The sequence below is a fragment of the Chlamydotis macqueenii genome, chromosome 9 (genome assembly GCF_036417535.1).
Source record: "Chlamydotis macqueenii isolate bChlMac1 chromosome 9, bChlMac1.mat, whole genome shotgun sequence".
Taxonomy (NCBI): domain Eukaryota; kingdom Metazoa; phylum Chordata; class Aves; order Otidiformes; family Otididae; genus Chlamydotis; species Chlamydotis macqueenii.
Genome location: NC_141564.1, coordinates 8,679,031 through 8,691,328, shown reverse-complemented (window position 1 = coordinate 8,691,328; position 12,298 = coordinate 8,679,031). Strand labels below are relative to the sequence as shown.

General features: G+C 37.8%; 1 protein-coding gene across 3 annotated transcripts in view; it reads right to left on the bottom strand.

Annotated features, from left to right (window-relative positions):
• Positions 1 to 12,298, bottom strand: part of STAG1 (STAG1 cohesin complex component) — a 186,009-nt gene that overhangs the window by 124,695 nt on the left and 49,016 nt on the right. Inside the window, exons 3-4 of one of the 3 annotated variants that reach the window (XM_086755168.1) lie at positions 11,231 to 11,339; positions 3,122 to 3,286 (exon numbers count right to left, since the gene is read on the bottom strand). In XM_086755168.1, coding sequence (XP_086611294.1) covers positions 3,122 to 3,286; positions 11,231 to 11,339 — 274 coding nt within the window. The remainder of the gene's footprint in view (positions 1 to 3,121; positions 3,287 to 11,230; positions 11,340 to 12,298) is intronic. The other 2 variants (XM_086755169.1, XM_086755170.1) reach the window with 2 other exon arrangements.

The window sequence follows — 12,298 nt, the reverse complement described above, 5'->3', positions numbered from 1 at the left end:
CACCCATGCCCTTTGTGCCCATCGGTATAAACTCAAGCAGCTTGGCACATGAGAAATGGCCACATGGTCAGTTCTGCCTATGGAGAGGTAGAGTGGAGAAATATAGTGGATACAGCTGTATCCTTAAAAACATGTAAGGAAAAAAAAAATAAGAGACAAATGACAAAAATCAGAAGATTATCATGTTTGCCTAAGAAAAAAATAGAGCCTAAAAAAGCTCTATGAACAGTCTTAATGGACTAATAAAACATACCCACAGAAAACAGGAACAGCAGGTCATATCACACTTCATACACAGGGAGTTACCAACAGAAAAACTTCTGAAGCAACTAACTGTACGAAAGGTTACAGAGCAAATTAAAAAACTGTGACAACAATCCGATACCAAGTTAATGGAAGTATCAAATTGATTTATCGAGTTCAAATGAGTCTTAACACTGACGCTACTAGCACTTCATAATAGAGGCAAAGATTTATATGCAAAGAGCAGCTCTGAAGTTATGTATGCCTGAAATACAAAATATTAACCTAACCTTGTTTCCCTGGAAGAATCAAACAGCAATAAGCCTGAAGAGAAGTAGAAGAATCCTGCTATGAGAACCAAAATAGAGGACAAACTTAAAAGACGCGAGAATTGAATTCAGCTACAGACTTCCACGAGTTGGCAACACAAAGCCAGAAAAATCTAACAACTAAAACAAATCCTGAGAGCAAACAGCAGGAGCAGATAGATCAGAAATTAAAGCACATGAAGTAAAATTCCCATATAATCTCAGAACATATTAATTTAATTTTTCTGGGTTTTCATTACTGGAAGCAAACTTAAGAGCACTCTAGAAAAATCTAGGTTGATATTACAAGGAAAGATACATATTGAGAAATAATAGGTTCTGACAAATATAAATACACGGCACTTGTCTGAAAATCATCAATACTGACAAAGCTGCTAAAATTGGCCACAAAAAACCTGCACCAAAACCAAAAGAACAAAAACGCAAAGCATTACTAATTGTTACATTAAAATTCCTAAGCTATTAAGGAAAAAGAAAAGTATAAAAACACTAATAAGTTTGGTTTATAGAACCTTGGTTTTACACAGGATTATATCCCAGAAGTGCAAGTTACAAAATACTAAATCACATTTTAATTGCATCCTCTTTCCCATTATAGGGTTTCTTTCTTTCTTTCTTTTGGGGGGAATATTTTTACCAATAGTAAAACTTTCCAGTGTTCACAAGTGACACATACTCTTGAAATGAGGATCAGTGCTCCTAAATGCAGCTCAAGTCATTCATGCCTGTTTATACCCCAGGCCTTCAAATAAACTTGCCTATTCCTTTACTATTTCGTTATCATTTCTCCACTGCTTAAAATGTGCTGTCTGCTTCTTTCTCATATATGTAGGCTGGGCACATTTTAAGCATGTAGGTGCACATGTATATATGGACATGTATATACACACAAATATACAGACACACACCCTTCTATATATCCATATACAAATACTAAATTTCTCAAGACAATTCCTTTGTATTTGAATTCCAAAGGTTTCTAAATACAAACATGCTGATGATTTATTTTTAGCATTTAATTTGCAGAAGACTTCTGATGGCATCTCTTTTGAACTACATGAAATGTATCAAAGTCAATTCCACACACTCATCAAATATCAAAGCAATCCCCCATTCCTCTTCATATGGCTCCTGCAAATATCAATAACTCTAAGACAAACACACTACATAAAGCATACTGCATGTGCTGTACCACAGTAAAACCAGAAAATAGACTCCAGATGTTTCCTCAAATCCTGCCAAAAACGAAATTTGAAGAAGTGTTGAAAACCAAGCAAAGTTGGAAGCTCCGACTTAAAACATGTAGGAAGAAGAGGCACAAGGAATCTGCAGCTTTTTTAGGAATAAATTTGTTCTGTCTTCACCTACTAGATAAGAAGGGTCAATCTTGAATAACTGTAAATACAGCAACTGGGAAAAATAAAAATTCTCATTTTCTTCTTGTTTATTACTTCTTTAAAATTACATCTCAGACCTTCCGCAGATTTGAGACAGAGAGAAAATTTTCAACACCTTTCACTCATTTGGAAGACTAGATTCCTTTGGGAGTTAATTAGACTTCATTTTTAGCTGCACTAAAAGTAATATTGAAAATGGGACTTGACCTCTAATTTTCCTAATTTGTAATGTTCTCATGTTAGTCAGCACCATAAAGTGAAAACAAACTAACTGATATTGCCTGAGGCCTGTTTTGGTGAAATGCAGAGTAAAGGTTTGCTTAAACAATCCTTCAGTAGGAATGACGGTTGGCACTGCACTGGATGAACAGTGTTTTGGGCCCATTGTTTCTCCTTTGAGTGCCAAAAACAATAGTTGAAGTACAGTAACTTATTAAAGCATACAAGCACTGGCAAAAACAATCACCTATCCAGGTTCTTCAGGTGGGACTCATCTGGCCCAATAAATGCTGTAAGACCTCTGAAGTGGATCAAAACAAAGGAGTAAGAAACACTTCCAAAGGCGATTCACTACAACTATCTTACATTTATTTTATAATCAAAAATTTGCCTTCAGGATGTGTCCATTTTTGTCCTTCAGACTCACAAGCAGTCTAGGCAACTAGTTTAGCCTTCATCTGCTGCTCTGGTGGGGACAGCAAGAAGAATGGAAGCTCCAGTGCAGAGTACTCAGAAGTGCTTGTGTCAGCAGGTGTTTTTTTTTTAAAAAAAAAAAAAAAACAAGCAAGCAAAAAAGGCTTGGACTCATCATGAATATCATATACTTTTTCCTAATATAAAACTTATTACAGGATATTCTTTAATGGACTCTTAATGCCAACATGTATTGTCAATTTGGACATAATGAACAAAATAATGGAGAACTTGAAATATGACTTTCTGATGTGTTTCTTGTCTTTCAATCCTCAATATACCACAATCCTCAACTCAACAAAAGCACATTCTGTCCCTTTCTTTATCATACACAGACAGCCTATTGGATGAATACAGGTTATGAAAAAGTACAATTGTTTACAAAAGTGTAGGTTAGACTGAACTTCTACAGTCAAGATATACTGAATTGTGAAAGGGTAACACAATTAGTTATTTTACCTGCATAGCACTCTTCCCCAGCTTAACCACCTCAAACAAAGTGACAGGGTCCCCTTCTCCATTCTGCTGAGGGTGGCCATTAGCTCTTCCACGACTTGCTCCTCTAGCTCCAGAGTCAGAACGACCCTTGTCTGCTGGAGACTTCCGAGGTTTCTTAGTGGCAGACTGGGCAAAGAAAACCAACAGAATGAAAATTTATTATAGCTATACCTGTAATCACTCAATGTATCCTCATAAATTATACATAAATATCACACATTTATACACTCACACGTGTATATACACACAAGTGTCACAGAACAAGCCAGGTTGGAAGGGATCTCAGGAGGTCTCCCGCCTGACCTGCTGCTCAAAGCATGGTCAGCTATGAAATCCAAGCAGGCTGCTTAGGGCTTTATCCAGTCAAGTACTTGTATTTTAACAGTAGATGTTGAGCAACAACTTAAAAGCCATTGTCATGTCAAGGTAAGTAGTGGCGAATTCCCAACATTGGAGTACCTGTTCACATCAATACCCATATTAGTCTTATTCAACACAGACAGTTCACAACATGACTAAAACTACATAAATGGCAGAAAATTACAGACAGGACAGCAGAAGTGGTTTATTTTGGCACACAAAAACTTTTAGAATAGTTAATGCTTCAGAAGACAATAAGTTATTAAAAATTCATTTGTCATATTAACATTCATTTTCTGTATTTCTTTTTTATACAGCTTTTTATAAAAAAAGTGTACGTAAAGAGTCAGCTCTTCAACTCACCTCAAATTAAATCACTAAATTTATAGTCAGATTTAGTAGATCATCATAATAGCCCCTTGCTTCAAAACGTTACAAGTTAAAACATTTTCCCTGTGAATCTAAATTATTTAATGTAAATTTTCCCTAGATTCTTCAAGCTTATAATCAGGTGGTACAGATCCTACTTGTAAGAAGACATCTAGTGAATAGCTTGCTCTGAATTTAAGTCACCTAATGCAAAAAAAAAAAAAAGTTTCTGGGGAAACTAACACATGATTCCTGCTATGATCTTACTTCTGTATTCTACGCTTTCTCCCTACTGTGATGCAGACAGAAGCAAAAGCTGCTGTTTTGCACAGAACAAACTATTTTGAGGAATTATGTTGAAGAAAACAACACACAAGCAACTCTAAGATTACATTTAGGACAATATCCTCATGGCTACATCTACTTGAGTATACTGTCAGCCAGTTTCTATTAAAGCTTTTAGTAAAGAATGCAAAGTCAACATTTTTGGTTGCATCTGCCCATTGCAGACACATTAAGAATTTTCCCGCAGAGGAAAGGGATCTCAGTTCTGGAAGAGAGCTTGTACAAGACAGACCAGGAGTCTAGCTTTCCCCTTACTTGAAAAGGGATCACTGCTGGTGGGGACAGAGCGCTGAAGAAAAGGGCAAGGTAGAGTGCACCTGCAACTGCCTTTTGCAAATACTCAGTTAACGACCTGCATACAAATTGTGAGCTGGGAAGCTTAAAATAATGGTACAATCTCTATGAAAGGGTTTTTTGAATAACACCTGCACTTATGATCAGAAGAATATGCACTCTCCCTCAAAGAGTTTTTAAACATGTGCAAAGCTGTTTTATCAGCAAGAAAACTATCAATACACAAAATGTTTGAGCTCTACCAAGCTCCAGAGACACATGATCAGTATTTAATAAAATGGCAAAAAATAAAAAGTAAATTGACTCTTTTCAGATATATAATCCACATGCTTACTCAATCTAGCTGGGAGTAAGCTACAACCACTTCAACTAGCTACAAGTACTGTTAAATGAAAGCAGGAAGACAAGTTGATGCCCTCCACAGAAGCTAATGCAAGCCCTTCTATAATCATTTTTTCTCAACATGTAATTCAAAAGAAGACATTAAACAGTGCAAGGATGAAGGGAGAGCAAGTAGGAGATGGATGTGAAACATACGCATCCAAAGATACCTTGTTTCTGGAAAGCAATGAGAAATGCCACCAGACTGGCATGAGCACTACGGACCAGCACACACACACTCAAAATGAGTAATCACAAGGCACAATGCTCAGTTAAAAATCCATTTTTGTCAGGTATCCTGGGAAAAGGGGGGTGCTCTGACCAGTATTCATAGTTTGAATTAAAAAGATGAGAACACCAAGAAGTTCTCCAAAGAGATACAGAAATAATCAACAGATACACTTTTTACAGAATTACAGGACAAAGCCAGATTCTTCAAGTTCAAGTAAATATCTCAATATCCTGGACTTGAATTAACACCAGATATAGCATTGAGTTTACTTGAATAAAGTTTCTCCCTGGTATAGATTTTCTTTGGACAATGAGAAAATCTCTCTCAGCAGAGAAAACCAAGTCTTTCATCTAACAAAAGTCATTCTGCACCCAAACTGGGGTAGCTAAATCCAGATGCGGGATCTATATTGAATACTGCCTCAACAGACAAAACAAGGATCCTGCACTGAGAAACTGAAGAAGAATCTAAAAGTAGAACTTCCTGAGTCAGGCAAGGATTAACGTTATCTTCAGGTGGAGAAGCATTGGAGGAAGGGTGTCCACCACACTTCCACCCAGTAGGCACTTGACAGGAAGCCCAAGCTCAATCCCAGTCAGGAGTGCAAATATGAAAGCAAATCATACGTAGGTCATCCAGCCTCCAGAAGCTGCCTGGTACTCTAAATATGAAGTTTTGCAATCACAAGGCACAGAAGTGAGGAACTGGCATTACTCTATTCATCAAAATACAATATTACAATGCTGTTACCAGACAGTACTTGCATATAGTGTCCCTGAATTTACAGTAAGAAACTTTGCAGGCCAGCTTGACAGATTTGAGCTTCATACAGGTTCCTTCCTCTGAGTAAGTGAGTGAGTAAGAACTGATTGTTTTCCAGACTCAAAATTGACTTTTCTCCTGTTTATGAAATGGATCTCTGAGAAGTCATGGAAAAGGCAAGCTGGCTAGCAATATTGTATCAAAGGATTGACAAATACTTGTCATGACTTCCACAATCCAGGTACCCGTTGCAATGGCAGAGCCGAGACGAGGTGAGTTAGGACTACCACAGGGAGAGATAAAGAAGGATGACAAGGTAAGAAAGCTTCAGGCTTTTTAATCACACATCAAGAAAGGTGCTGCTTGGAGCTGGGAGCCTGTAGCAGTTAATCTGTCCCTCTGAGGGACAGACAGTCTGACTGGTGGTGGTGTCAAAATGGACTGAATTGCCAAATGAAAACAGAAGTTACTAATGATCTTTCCAATCTGTGCAGCAAATTCAACTGACAACAACTAAAGCTAAGGATTTGTACACACCAGCATCAGGATCTACCACAGAAGCAACTCTAAAAGGACCACGTTGATGACTACATAGTTTATCTGTAGCTTTATGGCTTAAACTAAGGCAAATAGGAAACAAAATACTTACCCTGACTGTAATTATACTAAAATTATGACAATTCAGAATTTGTCATCAATTAGCTAGATAATATTTTTCCTTTCATGTCTTTAAAATTATTGTGAAAAACAACAAAAAAAGTGATTCATTTGTAAAATTAAGTAATACAGTGAAGGTTAATTCATGCACTACCAAAAAAAAAAGTGAAAGTGATTTGGCGTTTCCCATTAACATTCCCCAAGTTGATCTGATGCACTTAATGAAGAAATAAAGAAAGCAAAAGTGTCACAGGTCGGTAACTCCACCTAACCCTCCACCTTAAATTATGGCCTCGACGTGCATTCCTACAGTAATTTAAAGCAATATTCCATTTCTCAAGATAGCCGAAAAAAGCTTTTAACCTTTCACTAGAGCAAGACTGAAGAACTTGCCTCTCAAAGGCATCATCATCTTGAGAAGTCTATGCATTTCGACCTTGTGTTAAGTGGACTAGTGGCAATGTCTGAGCTCTTTCCGAATGTCCTGATTACAAAAAAGATGGCTACCACACACTTTGTAACATCATCATGGTTATCTAAGGAGAAGTTCTTGAATTCAAACAGTCAGTCCTTTGGACTTTTTTTGTCATAGAAACAGAGACAGTGGTCCCTGTGAAAAGCCTCATCCTGCAAATTAAGACAGATACAGGCCCTCTAACATCCAGTATGTCCAGAGCTGCTTCAGCTACAGCACATGCACATTAGATCAAAAGGCAGTGCTGGGGTTGGGTACATGGATATATTTGATGGAGTACATTTTGTGCAGCTCTTTAAGAGCCATGCAGCTAGACAAAACAGCACAGAAGAGCACATTCTCTTTCCAAAAGAGGTCAATATGTTTACAGCAGATGTGTCACTGTAGCTGTGATGGCCTAGGGACATAAGCAAATCAGCATTTGCAAGGAGAGATCAAATCTTATTAGACCGTAATATTTTAGTTACAAAAAGAAAAAAGAGAAACAAACCAAAACAAAAAGAAACCCACACAAAAATCAGAAGAGCCTTTGGGCAGAAAAGCCTTTCTTTAGGTCTATAACAGAAATTATAAACATCAAAGCTAAGCATCAGTTGAGAAAAACAGCTCTAAATTTAACTATTTTAATCTGGTTCACATCTGAGAATAAAGGTAGGCAGTACCTGGGGAGGAAATTAAAATGACATTAACAGATGGAAGAGTGGTGGAAAAATGTCAGAGTTGCTTCTCCTGCAAGGAACAGATAATTCACCTGAGGAAAGTGGATGGATTCGCAACACGGATAGGTGAGCAACGTGGAGAAGGAGGGGAATTAAATACAATGTTTGCAAAACCAATACCTCAGTTACTAAGTTCATGACTTTTAATATCAAATAATGTTATAAATTTAATTGTCTAGATTAGACTTCCCAAGATGTTTGCATTTCTCCTCAAGGATATTAGACATGGAGTGGCTTTTTCCTTGTTGGTCTTTTTTTTGTAGAAAAATCTTATTTATTCCTTTCTGTTCCTGCAGTATGAATTACACAAAGGCAGGATGTGATTGTGTATCCAAACATATACATTTTGCCAAGTCACCCAAAAAACTGTAGCAAAATGACTGAATTTGTGGATGAGGGGAAAGGAATAGCTGCCACTTATCTTGACTTTAGCAAGGTTTTCACGCTCTCCCATAATATTCTTGTATCCAAATCAGGAAGTTGTGATCTGGATGGGTAGACAACTAGATCGGTGGAGAAGTGGTTGAACTGTTGGGCTCAGAGTAAAGCAGTTAATGCATCATCCTCTACCTGGAGGCTGGCAATGAGGGAGTATGACAGAAGTCTAACTGGAACGTGTTCGGTTTCCCATCTTTATCAGACAGCTGGAGGGGGTGAGAGAGTGTGCTCCTGTCAAGTGTGCAGATAACATCAAATTGGCAGGGAGACCACTTAATGACATCAAGGGCAAGACTGCTATGGACAGTCTGGAGGACTTGGGCTAACAGTACACTCAAAATTCAACATGGACAAATGCAAAGACCTGCCCCTGGCAGAGGAATAAATCCCTGCACCAACATAGGCTGGAGACCAGCTAGTCAGGGAACAGCTCTTTGGAAAGGATCTCAGAGTCCTGGAAGACAGAAAACTGAACATGAGACAGACAAGCGCCTGAGTAGCAAAGGCCATCAGCACCCTGAGCTGTACAAACAGGCATATAGCAGTACATCAAGGAAAGCGATTATATCCTTTTACTCAGCGCTTTTTAGCCCATATCTGAAATACCATGTCCAGTTTTGGCCCTCTCAATGCAAGAGAGGTATTGATAAACTAGCAGAAGTTCATCAGAGGCCTCCCCTCTGAGGCTTTTTGCAACAGCATATAGTGGGAGGACAACTGACAGTAGTCATGAAATGAAGAGCGGTTCTGATTGCCTATAAGGGAAAACTTTTTCACTAAATAAAATGAAACAGGTTGCTGAGAAAGGCTCTGCAGTCTCCAGCCCTGGTGGTTTTCAAGACCAGACTGGAAAAGCCCCAGGCAACGTGGTCTGATCCCAACGCTGACCCTGCTCTGAGCAGAAGGTTGCAGTGAGTCCTCCTGAGGTCCCTCCCAGCCCGATTCTGTGACTGACCATCATTATTTCTCTTCTCTGCACCTCTTCCAGTCCTAATCTGCTCTTTCTTGAGATTTTGGGGCAGAGGTCAAGAGAGGAAGAAAAATTAGAATTGTGTAAAGTATTCCAAATTTTGATAAACCACAGTTTTATAAAGGACACTGTATTTGTTTTATTCTCTATTCTCTTCTTCAGAGTTTTAAGACTGGATTTGTTTGGTTTTTTTTTTTTTTTTGAATCCTATAGTGAGCATGAAGAGGATGCTTTCATGGAATCATCTCCAATAACCCTAAGGTGTTGCTTCTTAGCAGCAACAGTCAGCTCACAGCCCATCATTTTATGTATGAAGCAATGGCTGCTTCCTCTGTGTGTTCATCACTTCACAATCATGAACACTTAATGAGCCTGGAGTTGTTCTACACATAATAAGCAACAGGCTCCTGTAGCAACTTGATAGCAGAACCAGTAGAGTGCTTCAGTGAATATTTCCGTGGGAGCTACTAATAAGCTCAGAGGTACGAGAAATACCTTTTGTAACATTCACCTCTCCTGTCCAGTGAATGTGTGGTGGGTATAAAATACCACTACTGTTGCTTTAACTTAAATTCTTACACTCTGACCACCTTCTGGGTTAGCAACCAGGTTGCACCATCCTCTTTTTTGTTAGATCTGCAAAACCTCATAGATTTAGTAATGAGACATTCTTAAGATAGTTTCTGATTGGCTCTTTGTTTACAAGTTATATAAACAGATGACCTGTTCTCTTCACATGCTTCTTTAAAACTTCCTGTAAAGAAGCTCCATGTTTGTGAGCAAATCTGTCCCTCTCACGAAGAATATAGCCATCACAGGAAAAACCGTTCAAAAGCTTTCAAAAAGGAAGACAATGTGCCCAGAAGAGCCCAGGATTTAAAATGTTGTCTCCCAAATTAAGCTCAGAAATTGTGATGCAAATCGAAAATCAATACTAAGGAGGAGTTTGCTCCAGCATGCTTGACAGGAATACATGGTTCTGTCGATTCCTACAGCCTCATTAACCCATGCTTGAAGAGTTAGACTTAGGGTGGAAGGTCCTAGGGTTAAAACAAAACAAAACAAAAAAAACAACAAAAAAAACAAACCACAAAACAAAAAAAAAACCAAACAAAAAAAACCCCACCAACATCTCAATCTACTAGCACTATCTATCTATCTATATATTTATATACAGCACATTCATACTGGGGGTGTACTTGTAGACAAACACTAAGAGGAGAATCAAAAGCATTAATAACAAACACACAGAAGTTCCCACCAAAAGTCTTATTCCACAGTGTGTTCTTCAGGTGATATAATCAAGAGAACTACGTTGATGACCATAAAGAACTAAAACGAAGGACACTATGACACAGGACTTTTTCTGTATTTTCCAGTAAATTGGCTATTTTGTAAAATGAATGAAGATAAGAGAGAAAGCCTCCTTAAATACTATGTGTAATAGATAACTGTTTCCGTATGTTCCCATTCATGGGCCAGTAATGGGCAAAGACTACTGAAGAACAGCAAATCTTATACAGGAGACAGCAATACAGTCTGCTGCACTATGCTAGAAAATAGGTTGAAGCTCCCAATCTCTACACAGTATATGTCAATTACACAAATTTTTAAGATGTGTTAATAGATCTTCTGAGGCATTTAGTTAATATTGTGCCACAACTCTTCCATTCACATTAAGAGATTAACAGTTACTGAAAGGATGGCTCAAATGTAATTTGTCTCTTAAAATCCATTACAACCTTCAAAACAGAAAGCGGTTGTGCTTACTGAGATTATTCCCACGTCTGGAAGAATGTTGTAATATGACAATAATAATAAAATTGCAACATTCATGTAAGTAGGTAGCAAAAAAAAAACCCTATTATGAGCTCATTTTTATGTCCCTTTTTAAGCACTCCAAATATTGTTTGTATTATCAATCTGATAAATATTTCATACTACAAGTCTTCATAAAGTTTGACATAGGGCTCATTAAAAACCTATTTATGTGACCACAAGATGATTAGATGAAAAACAGTTTGCAGTCAATTTTAAATAGATGCATAACAAAACAAAACTAAATTACACATACTGGAGGCCTGCCAGGACGGCCCCTTTTTCTTTTTCCTTTGACTTCTGCTTCTTCAAGCTCACTGCCAGCATCTGAATGCGCAGTAGTTTCATTTGTAGAATCCCTAGGGGGGGAAAAACACTAGATAAATTAAAATGATTTGAAATCAACAAGTAATCTATAACTGACTGATTAAATATTTAGTCCTAAGCCAGAAAAAAAAAAAAAAAGTCAGCATTACAAGGCTTGACACATTCATTCTGTGAACTAAGGAACTAAGCATTGTTAGCCCTGGCAAAAAGCCTTACCTTTTTATGGGTTGGAATGTCATTTTATAGACTTAAAGTTGTTTAAATTAACAGCTTCTTTTGAAACCATGTTACATTTCAAAACCTGACTATATTAAATAGCACATTCTCAACATATCCATCCCACAATGTAGTCACTAGTATCAACTTGCTTTTACTCTTAGTAACTACGTCCCAGCTGCTTTCAAGGCCATGAGAAAGCAAACTGGAGTCCAACCCAGCTATCACATCTTTAGAACAGTTACACAAGTTCCCACTCGGGTTACATTGTGTTTTTAGTAACACTCGAAGACAAGGGTATTGTGCAGCTGTTAATAAAGAGAGGATTAACACTGACTATGAGGCACAAACCAGAAAACTCACTTCGATCTGAATGTTTGTAATTCTTGCAGTTAAAAAAATGTTTTCACTTGTACAATAGAAAAAAAAAAACCCTTGACATTACTCAGCAACTATTAGGAGAGAAGCTCAGTATCATTTTTCAGTCATTCTGTTTTAGACTTAAGACCATACTAAGTAGGCAAAAAGCATCACCCCAATTTCTTCCCCCCTCACACAAGCCAGGTACACAGGTACTTCTCTGCCTTAAAACTAAACTTGGCTGCTTGAAGAAACTCAGCTTGTAATTGACCTTCTGAAGCCTTAGATTTTGCCTAAGAAGAGCCCACAAGCAAAACTATACCTGTAGTATATCACTGATGTGATTTATTTTTGGTTTGCACTAGTGGTCTTGCAGGAGATCTCTGTAAATGAAAGAGTAACTGTGATAGTGTCC